Source organism: Chelonoidis abingdonii, chromosome 7 (genome assembly GCF_003597395.2).
Source record: "Chelonoidis abingdonii isolate Lonesome George chromosome 7, CheloAbing_2.0, whole genome shotgun sequence".
Lineage (NCBI taxonomy): Eukaryota > Metazoa > Chordata > Testudines > Testudinidae > Chelonoidis > Chelonoidis abingdonii.
This window is the reverse complement of record NC_133775.1, coordinates 50920758-50936027: the sequence shown is the minus strand read 5'-3', so window position 1 is coordinate 50936027 and position 15270 is coordinate 50920758. Positions and strand designations below refer to the sequence as shown.

Genomic DNA, 15270 nt, shown 5'->3' with positions numbered 1-15270 from the left:
TGTGTGTGTATATATATTATATGTGTGTTTGCAAGGGGTGGGGCGTGCAATATGATATTTATTTTAGTGGTCTTTCTCTACATATTCTTCAATAAATATGCAAGCAATCATGTAAATCAAATAATTATGGAGACTAAACCTGTTCTCAGTGGAAAGGGATTTCTCTGCTGTAAACTACTGGATATTAGTAAGATAGCTAGCCTTTCGTTTACTCATATACTGTAACCAAGGCAACCTTTCATTACTTTGTATCCCACAGGACACCAGTACTAGCATCCAGTCCACCCTAAAATGCACAATACTACAGCTCTGGAATCTGTATGCCATGGTACAGTATCTTGAAAAAGTCATGCCCTTAGCAAGTCTCTCAGGTGCAGGACAAGTGAGCCATCAACAACAGCTGTCAGTTTGCCTTGACATGAACATTTGGATTTGTGTCTCATACGAATAATATAAGATTCCTATTTTTGTTGGCTTTTCTAGGATTTATATAAAAATAATTTGTGACTACCATCTCCACACCCACACCTCTAATATACTGCACACACAAAAGTATATCAAGGATATTACTTATTTTGTGGAGGAAAAAAAAAAGAATCCCACAGCATTTCTTTTTAATAACTGTTCAGCTACAAAATTTTATTGGTATCCTTTTATGTTCCCTCTAGAGGATGTAATGCACAAAAGCATTGCCATGGAACATATAAAATTACAAATGAAATTTATTGTAAAAAGTAGAATGTCTTCTAGACTGGTGTCAGTATTTATTTCATTCATAAACCAAAACTGCAGGTATAATATATTCATTGTCAGCAAGTTCATGTGTGTAAATTGCCATCCAATGGTATTGACTGATATAAGACAGATATTGAAAAGACAATTTAAATTTACTCTTCCAAACATAAACTGTTCCACAAAAGCACTGTAAAAACTCCTTCAAGGTTTTGTGTTGTGCTTCACATTGATGGTTAACTACATAATTTGGTTGTGTCATAATCCACTGTGTTTGGTAATTTGGCATTAAAGGCCTGCAAAGCGGATTGAATCCTCACCACCTCACTGGTAGATAGTTTGAGTCTATGTCGTAGCAAGCAAGAGAACAGGTCTAGACGACGCTGGCCAGGCGGGGAGAGTTTATTTACACGGTCCCGTATCTCTAATAGCTGCAAAAGTGCTGAGTCCTGTGATCCCTGAGTATAGGGGTAGTCCAGCTGCAAAATTAAGTCCCGAATTGCTTCTGGGTCAAAGTGCATGCTGTAGCCAAACACTTGGATGTTGTTGATTTTCATGTAGCCTAGGTTACGTGAAGGATCGATAAATTCCAGGGGTTCATAGTAGATGCTTTCATTGCCATTTGGACCATTTGACTTAATTCGACTCCTCAAGTAGATATGTACTGTTTCAAAAAATGTCTTCCATTTGTTGCCTAGAGTCAGCGTCCAGTTATAACACTGAAGAGGTAAGTCCAGCTTAGTCCGCTCCCAGTCTGGGAAACTGTTTTCATTCACAGGCATGAACCAGCTTTCAGAGTGGCTGCCTCCAAAAGGGTTGACGTAAACAGCTAGAACAGGTTCCAAGGTGCTGTTTTTTGTTAGGCAAATTTGAAGAGAGATACCCAGTATCATATGGACCAAGCTAGATTTGTACTTGTTACTCTTAAGGGTAAGGAGCATCCGTTTGCGCCAGGAGGGATCGAACCAGCTATTGAGGCGCATATCATTGCTGATGAAAATGGCATGGACTTCAATCCTCCGGTCTGTTTTTTGCAATAAATACTTCATCTCCAGATCCTGAAGATCAGTCTCAAACCCAATGTAGTGCTCTGTGGAGTCTGCCACTTCAGGCTTGCAAAGCCCTTGGCTTAGCATGTATCCAGTATTACAGTTCCCACAGCGGGTGCGGTTGTCAGGTGCACAGGTCAAACATGCAGAGCCATCTCCCACAATGCAGGGAAGGAACCCATTGCAGGCGACCTGATCATGAGGGCAGGTGCACGAATGAGTCTCTTCAGAAAAGCTTCCCAGAAGACCATTTTCATTGCAGTACAGAAAGGATTGGATGCGGTTTAGCCAATAGATTGATGATCTGTAAAAGTTAAAAATAATAACAATAATTAACAACACAAAGAAGGAATCAGAACCCAATCAATAAAACCTTGTATTTTTTCACTTTGAAAGAGACAAAGAAAACTGATATTGGCAGCAAATTCAGACACTATAAACATCTCTAACATGTCAGATGATGACATCTGGAGTGATATCAATGGATATATACATTTCCAGTATGATGAAAAATCAAAAAGGAATATTACCTTATAAACTCAGTGGCATAACAAGACAATTGGTTTATATTTTCTATTCACTGCACATCATTACTAAGAAACCCTGTCAAGTAAATACCTAATTTTCTGCATCTGACTTCACTTTAGTAATCTATACAGGGTGGATTTGGGTTTTTTTGGTGTTATTTTGCTAGTTAAGTTGTTATCTGTGTGGGTGGATGTGTACCATCTTTCATCTTTGTTACATAGTCTTTGGAGGTTTATATGATATTCTGAACATTCTTGTTCTGGGTTGGAACTGCTGTGATTTACAGATAGTGAAATTTAGAGACCAAGCATTTAGCTGGAATATCAGGTAAGAGAAAACATTAAAATAGATTCAGACTTAATTATCTGAGTCACTTCTAGCACTATACTCCTAGTGTTAAGCATGGGTGAATATGTCTTTCATTTTTCCCTGACTGGACTGGTAAGGCACAGTTGCAAAGAGAAAGACCATATGACCAAACAGAATCTGGAAATGGCTCAGAGAAAAATAATCTGCATTGCTTTTATATTTTTCAGCTTTTGTGCATGCTAGTTTTATTGATGCATTGCTTGAAGAACACATTTTAGTTTCTGCTATGTCAAATTCCATTTTTCTAATGTTGATAAAGATGCTGTACAATTTATTTCCCCCCGCCCCGCAACTATAAAATAAACATTAATACTGTAAACATGTATGATCTCAGAATTTGGCTTTGTAAGAGTGTCAGTCTGAAACACAGTAAAAACAAGTCAATCTTTAACCTTGTTATTTAATCTTTTTTTTCTTTTTGTGTCATTTATTGCATATCAATATTTTACATGAATAACAACCCTTGTGCAAGAAACATTTTTTTTTAAAATAGAAGCATGATTGCCTAGAATGCATTCATTGTGCTTTGTATCTAGTTGAAAGCAGACATTAAGTACGAATGTTATTACTAGAGCTGGTCAAATCTGGACTTTCCATCTTGCACAAAATGTCAAATTATGGCATTTTTATTACCCAAATCAAGACAAAAAGTAAAAATATTAAACTTTACATGGAATGGAAAGTTACAACATAATTTAATTTGGAAATGCAAAATGTTTTGTTTAGCTTACTTCAAAATTGAACTGTGTCTATGTGGACTGTAGTGGTGCCACAGGGAAGCTACAGTCTTGGTTAACCTCAATCAAAACATTTTGGTTTATTGAACCAAATCAAAATGTTCAGGTTCTGGGTAAGTTCACCATTACTCTGTGTCTGCCTGTGTTGCTATGGTGCCTCTTGAAAATTATATTTAAGGTTCCTTTTGTCCTCATTCTACTCTATGAGCCTGGTACGCAGCCAAAAAACATCTCTCATAATGTATCATCATGAAACCCTGGCAGTCCAATCAGAGGTAAGACTGAGTGCACCACCGGAAATGTAGTCCAGCCAAGGAGCTCAATCTGTAAAGGAAAATGGGAGCGTGAGACATCTAAACTACAGCTCCCATAAGACATTGTGGCAGCTCAGGTGGACACAGATTATGATTTGGCTCAACCAAATAGAAAGTTAAATATTTTGTTTAGATTTACCTGAAAAGTGGGAAAAGAAGGCAAAATTGAAATTTTCACACAGATATACTTTAATGGAAAATTCCTAACCCGCTCTAATTATTACTGTTTCATAGTATGTATTATCTTATTGTTTCAAAAGTAAACATTACAAAAGCCTTGAGTAGCTTTGTGACATATTTACAAGTAGAGCTGGGTGTAACATGGGTTTCTTGTATTGGGAAACAATTGGGTTTTTTAAACCTCCTGTCCCAAATTAAGACAAAAAATATAAATCTCAACAATTTTCAGAAACTGACAATCCATAAATAATTTGGTTAAGGATCAATCAAAATATTTTATTTTGATAATTTCAAAATGTTTTGCTTCAATGTTGAACTTTTTACTACAGTTAGTTTAAATTTCAACATCTGGACAATTTTTAAACTTTTTTTCCATTTTTTTTAAACTAGAAATTGGTCAAAACTGACAGTTTCCTATTAAGTTTCAGTTAAGATGAATCAGTATTTTCTACCAAAAACAAATCTGTCAAAAATTCCCTGATAGTTCTAGTTATAACTTCTTAATTATAGTCTCTAGTTTCTGCTGGAACAGAACTACTGAGATATCATGTGGACATTATACTAATAGGCACAAATGAGCCTATTTTAAATATTTGGGCCATCAACATTTAAAACTGGAGATAGCAAATTAGTTTACATTTTGTCAAGTATCCCAAATTAAAGAGAGGTCCTACAGTAGAAAGAAAGAATGGTCTTGTTAAGGCAACACGCGAGGACTTCAATTCCAATCTCAACTTCTGGCTTCAATTAGCATCTCAACTACATTTATGTGTTAGATTGGACAAATCATGTACTGCAGGATTTTGTCCTGCAGCAGAAGGCTAACATTTGTTTAAATGAAAGCCAAGATTTGGAACTACTATTCTTCACCAAAGGGAGATGTGGGATGAGGGCAAATTTCCTGTGGAAAATTCCATGGATATGGAATCACAGAATACATAGTGCTGTAATTATTGCCTACGTTGTTCCTATCTTTGTAAGGCACTTCCTTTATGTATCTTTAGTGAAAGCTAAAATTGTTGCTTGCATTGCTACTATACGTTAACTACGCTGGAAACAATGGTGTATGAATATACATAGTAATTTATATTAATGATGCCACATTACTGAAATAAATCTTCTTAATAAAATTTTGTCCTTGTCTGAAGGATTGAAAGTCCTATCTCAAAGGTTGCTCACTACAGCCTATTCCTACAGCTTTATGGTTTGGGCCTGTCTGAGATATATCATAATCAGATTTCCAAAAGGTACAAGACAGAGGACATGGAACTCCAGAGCTTTTTTCCCCCCTTTAAATCTTTGGACTATGCCATTTACTTTTAAGTAGTCTTTAAAAATTAGGCCTGCCCTGTTGGTAACAGTTGGACCCATACAATTACAGTATCATGTTTAAGAACTTACCCTGATGGGGGCTGATTGACCTACAAATGTGAATCCTAGGAGCACATCCCTCATTATGAGTTCTCCACGAAAGTTCAGTTTCTTTTAAAAGTTTTGTTCATAAATAAGAATATGTGAACACAAAGCTGCTTCTTGCACAAGAGAAACTCCATTATCCAGACATGGATTTGAAGCACAGTGGCAGGATAGTTATTTGCAGAATTATTGTAAAGATTCCTTTTTCTGATTTAGGGTATCAGCAATAGAGTCCAAATTTAGCTTATTTTATTCACATAAATCATCATGCTGTTCAATTATTTTGGACATCTAAGTATTGATTTAGAAGCCTAATTTCAGGCACCAGTTTCTGATAATTGGAGCGGTAATCTATGTTAATAAAAAATTTGAAACTGAAACTTGGAATATTGTTTTACTGAAAAAAGGAAGAAAAGATGGAGCTTTGAGTTGTGTGTATTTGTGTCAGAAAATTCTCACGAATCTTTTATCTTTTCCTCTTCTGTTTCCTTTAATCACCTATTTTCTTAAAATAAATGCATGCAAAACAGAGTGGAATCCTAATTCCAGAGAGCTAATATTAATTTAAAATCACCTCAGAGTTAGCGATCATTTTATATACATCATCTATCATTTCTGCATTCCTCATGCTGTCAACAAAAAAACAAATAAACAAAAATTGGTGGCTCTGAATTGATCTGAAATTTTAAAAGAGTATTTTACAAAATACGTGATGACCAAGCAATGTGCTTGTATGAAACTATCTACACACCAAACAATATATTTTCTTTTAACAATCAAACCTTTCTGTTTAGCATTTGTTTGTCTTATGTGCTTATCTGCAGTGTGAAGATTGCACCTGTGTGATCAGTGTAATACTTCTAATGGAACAGATGGTGGGTCATCTCCTGATTATCTTCCTAATAGACGTAATTACACAGTGAATGAGACCGCTTGTGTCAATGAGATGAGCAGGAATTGTCTCATTGACAATAAACAAAAGGGAAATACCCTGTTTTCATTGTCCACAATAATAAAAAAGCAAAAGGCAAGCTAACATAATAAATAATGTTAGGTGAAGATTTCAAAAGTGATACCATTGCTAATAATCTAATGGAATTTGATTTAAAAAAATAATTAATTGTACCTGATAGCATTCCTTTAACACCTTACGATACAGTTATAGCACTTTAATATTTTGTTTCTTTGGTATTTCAAAGAATTATCTACACATTAACATGCAGCCCAAACAACAAACATCAGCGCTTAGGTCTTCATCCTTCTAAAGTGGGTGGGCCAAATTTAGGGACAATACATTAATTATGCTAACTTAGATTCCATTATAGTCAGACATCTTTACTGCTATTGGTACTCACCAACAAATGTGTGAGTGACTGGAAAGGAGTTTATGTTGTCATAACAAATGCACACACAAAGAAGCTCTAAGTATGGGCATGGCCTACTTTTAACAGACACTCTTACACTCACCTGTTAGTTACTTTCCTGCATGAACTTCTCTCTTCTGTCCCTGGGCTTATCAGTAAAATCAGTTGAGTCTCTTTAATGTAAACTCAGTGGGCCAAATTCAGAAATGACATGCCCCAGGGTGACCTTCATGTTTCTCTTTGGTGAGTATGAGTCTAAAGATTTCTACAACATCTAAATAAGATGAAAGCCTTGTGTACACTGCCACTTACAGCGCTGGAACTTTCTTTGCTCAGGGGTGTGAAAAAACATCCCTGAGCAATGCAAGTTTCAGGGTTGTAAAGTGGCAGGGTAGATAGTGCTACAGCTATAGATAGTAGCTATTCCCCACGCAGATGTGGTGTTATTAGAGCTCCAGGAGAGCTCTCTCCCAGCACTGGAGCCGTGACTACACAGCCATGTTAAAGCACTGCCATGGCAGCACTTTAACGTCAGCTGTGTAGACATGCCCTTAGAGTATGTGGGTAAATCTAAGGATATCTAAGAGGATATAAATGCACTTTGGGAGGGTTAAAAGATGAAACTTCCAACTTAGACTCCATCTAGACTTCCATAGTTTTTCTAACACTGAAGTCAAGTCTGCATTAAAAACCCAACTACATCACTCTGGAATGTGAAAAATCCACACCTCGTGGATATAGTTAATATAGTTAAGTGATATAGTTAAGCAGACCTAACTTGTAGTATAGACAACCCTAGGTCGACAGACGCAATTCTTCTGTTGACCTATCCACTGCCTCTCACGGAACTGGATTAACTACGCTGATGGGACATTCCCTCTCGTCGGCATAGGTAGCGTCTATAGCGAAGCATTGCAGCAATGGAGCTGCAGCACTACTGCTGTAGACAAGCACTCAGACTTGTTTCCACTCACCTCCCAAATGGTCCAAGAATATTTACTACTATGATTCCTTTGTTATTTGCATGAATGAAACCAACTGCTTTGTATTACTTTATATCTTTAAAGTTGGCATTAAGCAGTAATAATATACTTCCTAGATCACCTTTGTCATATTACTTTTACTGAAGTAAATTAAGTGAAAAAAAAATCTACATGAAAGGTAGGTAACCATACTTTATTTATCCTACTAGTCCTTAACAGATAAATTTACACTCATTTTAAAAAATTATTCTGAATTTGTTCTCCTCATTCTAGGAGTAGAGATGGTCATTTAAATAACTCATCTGGAAAAAAAATTGATTCAGATTCTAGTCATAATTAGGAATTTTTTAAAATGTGTAACAAATTATGCTTTTAGGAAAAAAACACCATATAAACAGTTTCAGCTCCTTGATAGTATTCCTTAACAGATTTTCATGTCTGTACGCTTTGTGAACCTTTGAGTTTGAAGGAGCTGGTTATATGCATTGTACTGATTCCTGAGATCCCTCAACTCCTCCTACCCAAAGCAGTAATGAGGGGAATCCACATTTTACAGGATGAGGCCTGTGATGAGGTGTATATCCCACAAAAACTTCAAATGGGCCTGAGAGAACAACTAACATACCTCGAGAGTGGGCCAGGCTTAACTGAGGTTGAAGCCAGGCTGGGGAGGGGACATGGGAGAGGATTATAAACTAAGGTACCTGAGAGCAGAATGGGGCTGGCTGCTAGGGTGTGGAGGGTGAGCTGGCTTTTGGCAGGATTGAGATGGAAGATTTTCTGACTCCAAATGAAGTCACTCTAGAAACTGAAGAAGATTCTGTTACAGATTGAAAATGGATACAAAGTAAGGAAAAAAAGAAAAGAGTAGAATCAGAGCATGATGATATCAGCAACAAAGAAAAGCTTGGGAAAGAAATAAACCAGAATGTTATAATTGCAAGTTCCCTAGCTAAAGCAATAAGATTAGGTTCCATTCAGTATGTGAAAGCAGCTAACTAGATCCAAAAAAGCATAGGGCGGGGGCTCTCAAACTTTTTTTACTGGTGACCCCTTCACATAGCAAGCCTCTGAGTGTGACTCCGCTTATAAATTAAAAACACTTTTTATATATATTTAACACCATTGTAAATGCTGGAGGCAAAGCGGGGACGGATCGCAACCCCCTATGTAATGATCTCACAATTCTCTGAGGGATCTTGACCCCCAGTTTTAGAACCCCTGGCATAGGGGATATAGTAACAGCCAGGAAGTTGTAAGATGGGGATATTTTAGTTGACTGTACAGACAAAGAGCAGGCTGCTAAACTGCTTAAAAACTAAAATTCTAGGGAAAATTAAAATAAATTGCCAGCTACCAAAGTATTCCCTGCAAAAAGGGGGTGATATATGGAGTGTCATTAGAACTGATCAGTGATGAAATACCAAAAGTATAGGAGAAGAAAAAGTATATACTAACAATCTGCCAATAGATCAAATTCATGTGATTTGAAATAAGGATAAGAGTGCAATATGACTACTATTGGGATCACAATCTTTTGTTGGAATGTGCAGTTTTACAGCACATGCAAGAATTAAATGAAAATATCCTGGAAATGAAAAAGAAACCAGCTGTCCTATGTCTCCAGGAAACATGATTGGTTAAAAAGCTTCTGTGATAAACAGATAACTAAGGGTTAATGTCTCTTTCACCTGTAAAGGGTTAACAAACAGTGACCTGCAACACCTGACCAGAGGACCAATCAGGAGACAAGATACTTTCAAATCTCGGTAGAGGAAAGCCTTTGTTTGTGTTTTTTGGGTTTTGCGTTGTTCTCTCTGGGATCTGAGAGTGACCGGACGTGCTACAGGCTCTAATTTTCTATTCAAGTAGTAAGTGCAAGTAGAAAGGTGGTTTAGTCTTTTTAATTGGTTTTCTTTATTTGCAAATGTGTATCTGGCTGGTAGAGTTTTAACGTGTATTTGGCTGGAAGTATTTTAAATTGTATTTCTGCTGGAGGAGGCTTTTCTCCAGGTTCTATAAGCTTGAAGGACCTGTAATATTCCATCTTGATTTACAGTGATTATCTACTCTTTCTGTCTTTTATTAATGTTTTTCTCTTTAAGACCTGACTAATATTTTCTCCTGGTTAAGGCTCAAAGAAACTGGAGTCTGTACTCACCAGGGAAGTTTGTGGGAGAAGGAAAGGAGGAGTGGGGAGGAAAGGTGATTTCCTCTGTGTTTTAGATTCACGGAGCTTGAATCTGTCTATCAATCCAGGATAACCCAGGGAGGAAAAGCCTGGGAGGGGGAGGGAAGGGGAAAAAAACCCTGATTTCTCTGTGTTTTGTGATTCAAGAGTTTGAATCACGGTGATCTCCTGGTGTACCGGGTGGGAAAGGTCTGGGAGGAAGAAAGGAGGGGGAAGGAAATGGTTTATTCCCCTTTTTGGTGGGAACTCAAGGAATTTGGGTCTTGGGGTCCCAGGGAAGGTTTTGGGGAGACCAGAGTTTATCAGGCACTCCAAGTCCTGATTGGTGGCAGCTTATCAGATCTAAGCTGGTAATTAAGCTTAGGGGGATTCATGCTGGTACCCCATTTTTTTGGACTCTAAGGTTCAGATTGGGGCTAGATACCATGACAGCTTTGCTTTTAAATTTACAGGTTACTTAGACAAGACTGAAAACTAGGAAGAGAAGGAGTCATTTGCACTTTCATAAAGGACACATTAAACTAAAAAGCGGTAGAGAACGAAGAAGTAATGATGTGGAGATCCCAATTCAGACGAGAATTTTTCTTTAAAGATTTATAATATCTATAACCTGTGTAGGAAATTAGACTGCTCAGACTTACTAGAAAGACCATATATTTTATGCAGTGACCTAAAAAGTCATAATAATTTGTGGGACAGCAAGATAACTGATAAGAATGTCATATGCTTAGAAAAGTTCATTGAAAACAAACTAGTGATTTTAAACAATGGCACACCAACACCCCAAAAGAGATTTAAAGCAGCAGATGATAGTTTTTTCTTGATTAGATCTGGGAATTATAACAGCAGATCCTGCAAGTAGATGCAACTGGGAAATAAATAGGGAAGTAGGAATGGAGAGTGATCATTTCTCCAGACCACCAATCTTACCTTGCCATTGAAAAGTAATGGAAAAATTACCCACCTGGGATTTTTTAAAAAGCTAACTCAGAGCTATTTACAACTAAGTGTACTGAATTTGTGAATGTTCATCGTGTGAGTGATGATGACGTAGAGAATTTCAATGCCAATGTAATAAAGGGATTAATAACAGCAGCTATGTTAACCATACTTAAGATACCGAAGTACCCCAGAACTAAACCCTCAGTTCCATGGTGGAATGAGGACTGCAAAATGGCACTTAAGGACAGGAACAAAGCCTCTAAAAAGAAAAAACAGAAAATGAATAGTAAAGATCTAATGAAGTATAGAAGATATAAGACAATAGCAGAAAGAATTATTTAAAAAAAAAAGAAAAGAAAAAGAAAGACAGGTGGAGGAAGTACTGTGGGTGGATAAATAAAGATACCAAGACATGAGAAATATACAGGCAAATTAGAATAATGCATACAATTAAGACAAAGAATAGTAACTTCCCACATTTTCTTGGGACTGACACAGTAGTTAGAAGTTCTGTAACAAAACAGCATAAGTTTAGCAGAAACTTTCTTGGGGGTGAGTAATGATGAAATCAAAGTGCAGTTTGTCACCAGATTAAAAGATAATTCATTTAAGAGAATCGTGATCTACTATATTGGTGAGGTAAACATGAAGCTACTGTACTGAATGAATGGTTTTGTAAATGGGAGCTTGAGAAAGCTATTGCTAACTGCAAGAATACAGGCCCAGCTAAAAATAATATATTCAACATTTTTAATATCTATTTGAAAGCAGATTGAGGGTTCACTTGGAATTATGTAACAAACTATATAGGAGGGGGGAAGAGTGATATCACTAGGGTGCAAACATGTAGTAATTCCAATATGTGGCAAAGAGTTCTGTGGCACCTTATAGACTAACAAACGTATCGGAGCATGAGCTTTCTTGGGTGAATATCCACTTCGTCGGATGCTGAAGTGGGTATTCACCCATGAAAGCTCATGCTTCAATACATTTGTTAGTCTATAAGGTGCCACAGAACTCTTTGCCACTTTTACAGACCCAGACTAACATGGCTACCCCTCTGATACTTAATTCCAATATGAAAAACAGGCAAATTATCTGCACAAGTGGATGCTTATAGATCTATTGACCTTATGTCTTGTCTGGGTAAAATTATGGAAAGAATGGTGAAAGCAAGATTCATTGTCTATTTGGAAAACAATAACATTATAGAAATGACATGGTTTTAAGAGCATAAAATGCACCCATTGATCACATTGATAAATTAGAAATTGAAATACAAAAAAAAAGAGGCACAATGGTTTCATGATAGCTGTCTTTCTAGATATTGAAAAGGCATATGACATGCTATGGAGGTAAGGTTTTTGTACAAAGTAAATGAATTTAGGAATAAGGGGAAGAATATATGGGTGAATTAGGGACTTTTTTCAGTAACAGGACTATGGAGATCAGAGTTGGGAAAGTTATGTTGACTATAGCTAATATTAAAAATGGTACACCACAGGGAAGTATTATCAGCCTGACCTTATTTAATATGATAAATATTTAATATGATAAATGATCTCCCAAAACAAATAAGTGGTGGAGTCAGTCAAGTCTCAGATAATTGTGGTGTGTGGATGAGCAGCAGGAATATTGAGGTGGCAGAAAAGAGAATCAATAAAACATTACAAGAGACCTCTGATTAGGGAACTGCATAAGGTACCAATTTCTCCATTGCGAAAACCAAATGACTGATCTTTACAAAAAGGAAAGTTACAAAGGAATTTAAATGATCTCTGTATGGAGAACAATTAGATAAAGTTAAAAGGTTTAAATTCCTAGAGGTAATATTTGATGCTAAATTATTTTGGAAAGATCATATAGACTATGTTAAAGATATATATAAAGGAAGGATTAAACCACATAAAAGTCTTGCTGGACTAAATGGATAATGGAGATGAAAGCATTGCTGTAGATATACAGAGCCATAATCAGGCTGGTAATTGGCTATGGCAGCCAAGTTTTCGGGTCACATCAAAAGTCAGAACTTGAAATTACCGAATCCAACTTTCTTGTCCAAAATTAATGGGAATTGTAATAATGAAAGCACTAAACAAACATATGAGGATTGTTGGGAATTCGATAGGCAGACTATAACACATGATATTAGAACTCTACATGCCATTCAAGTTAAATGTGGATTCAGATGTTGAAAGACAGGGAGAGCTAAATGGCATAAAAACTTTTAGTCATGGGAAAATTGATGTAGATGGAAAATCATATGTCCAAACATGGATTTAGATTTATTTATAAACTTAAAGGTAAAAAAGAGACACTAGGTATTAAAACGGAAGTGTACTAGTCTACAGATGAAAAGTGGAGTCAGTTGTTTCAAATATATACAGATGGGTCCAAATGAGACAAAACCAGAAGAGTATATCAAAATGTGGAATAAGTACATCTAAAATAATACCAACAGATGAACTAGTAGCAATACACTAGCATTAAATTAGATCAGGAATGTACACCCAGTATAGGTGGCTATTTTTTTTATTCAGTCTTAGGCCTTATAGTGATAAAAGAGGGTATCTCAGTATGTTGTGATTTAATCAATGAAATTATATTTCTAATAACGGATGGGGTTACCTGCAGCTTTGGTTTGGACCCTAGGGCAGATTAGAATAGCAGAGGATGAAATGGTGGACAAAGCAGCTAAAAATACTTCAAGAAATTGAAACACTAACATGGAAATATCCTTGAGTAGACAGGAATTCAAAAGCCCAGTACAGAAAAAATGTTTAAAAAGTAACAGAAAAAAAAAATGGACTAATGAGAAAGGAAGTTTTTTTTTTTTTAATTTTGCCTTACAGTTGAAGATAACAATATACTTCAGGGACTGGTTTGAAAAAATGTGCAGATTTTGTTTAGAATACTAACTAGCCATTGTGCCTTAAACAAAAATCTTTTTTGAATAAACAGACACCACGATGGACAATGTACAGGACCAACTCTCTGCCATGGGCTATCTTCCTGACCTTTCCATTCTCTAATTCCAGAGTGACTGCAGAGGTCCTTCTTCTCTTCCTGCAGCCCTGTTCTTTCCTTCTTTTCAAGTGGTGAAGCAGATTTAACTGGGTAGTCTGTAGCTGGCAACTATAATTCCTAAATACTTAGCAGTTTATATTCTCTCACTCTGGCCTGAGTCTATCTCTGTTTATAAGAGAAGTTTTGAAAGAGGCCAGGAGGGAGACACAGCCACTGGGAATGGAGCAGGCTGATAAAAGTGCAGGAACCAAATTTCCAGTGGAGAGTCCTGGGAAGTGTTTGATTGAGAAGTAAAGGAAGCTTAAGAGAGATGAAAGGTGAGTGGAAGTGGGTATGATTGTATATTTTTATTCTGGGATTTTGTTGGGGTAAATCAGGGGTAGACCCTGATAGTTCCAGCCATGAAAGAAGAATTAGGCAGTCTGCCTCACAGATTTTCTAGGTTAAGAAAAGTTGGATAGGAAGAAAGTCCAGGGAAGTAGCAGAAAATAGCTGGGAATGGAGCAGTCCTTGGTTGCTAGTTATAGCGTCACTGGAGTGGAATCTAGTGTAGGGGAGTGGGGCTGGGTTCCCCTACAAGGTGATGGGAAGCCAGAAAAGGAGATAGGGATGATGGAAAGCCCTGAAAGAAGGGTGTGAGGACAATGGGACCTGGAGTTGGGGTCAAAGATGTTTTTGTAAGAACTTTTATTTGTTGGACTTACCTTGGAAGGGATGGACTTAAATAATGACCTGGATTGCCAGAGGGCTGAGTTACAGGAAAAGACATTTCTGCAGAGCCAGAGTGACCTTTGGCAGGGGCAGTAGAGATGAGAGAGCACGAGCCCTCATTTCCAGCCACAGGAAGATGCAGTAGTGGACAGTGCACTCTTTCACGGGGCCGCAGACGTCTGTCTCATTAGCAATCCAAGATCTAAATTTTATGCTTTCCTTGTTTCACTAAATTAAACAAGTTTATGCTAATACTAGATTTATGAACTACTACATTTTTTTGATACTCCCACAAAAGTTTCTCCAATTGATTGAAAACTTTCCACATATGACTGATGTTTCAAATCAAGAATTATCATCTGTGTTATACTGTGAACTTCCAGAAATACTGTTAAATTGAACAGCTCTGCTCAGGGGAAATTTAGGGAAATCTCATAAACTGTATTTCAATTGCTTTATGTCCATGTTGGATCTTAAAAGGACTCAATTTCCTTTCTATCTTTAATAACACTGCTTTGGCCATCCTACAAAGGTAGAATGTGAGAACATACTGTGAAGTTCAGTGTACTGGGCACATGGAGAAATGCCAGAGTATCACTTTGCTCAGATAACTACTTTCCTTACCTGCCATTCAGACAATGGCACTTTATACTGGATTCCCTCCACTGTATTCCCCTTTCCAACTACATTGTTTATACATTTTCACCCTTCAAAGTTCTTCCCAGTT

The 15270-nt window shown here is 36.9% G+C and overlaps 1 protein-coding gene across 4 annotated transcripts in view; it reads right to left on the bottom strand.

The window, feature by feature from the left end:
• Positions 1-624: 624 nt before the first annotated feature.
• The window catches only part of BRINP3 (BMP/retinoic acid inducible neural specific 3), a 348258-nt gene continuing 333612 nt past the window's right edge, over positions 625-15270 (bottom strand). For 3 of the 4 annotated variants that reach the window (XM_032768511.2, XM_075067860.1, XM_075067861.1), the window contains exon 8: positions 625-2085. In XM_032768511.2, coding sequence (XP_032624402.1) covers positions 969-2085 — 1117 coding nt within the window. In that variant the 3' untranslated portion in view covers positions 625-968. The remainder of the gene's footprint in view (positions 2086-15270) is intronic. The other variant, XR_012656261.1, reaches the window with a different exon arrangement.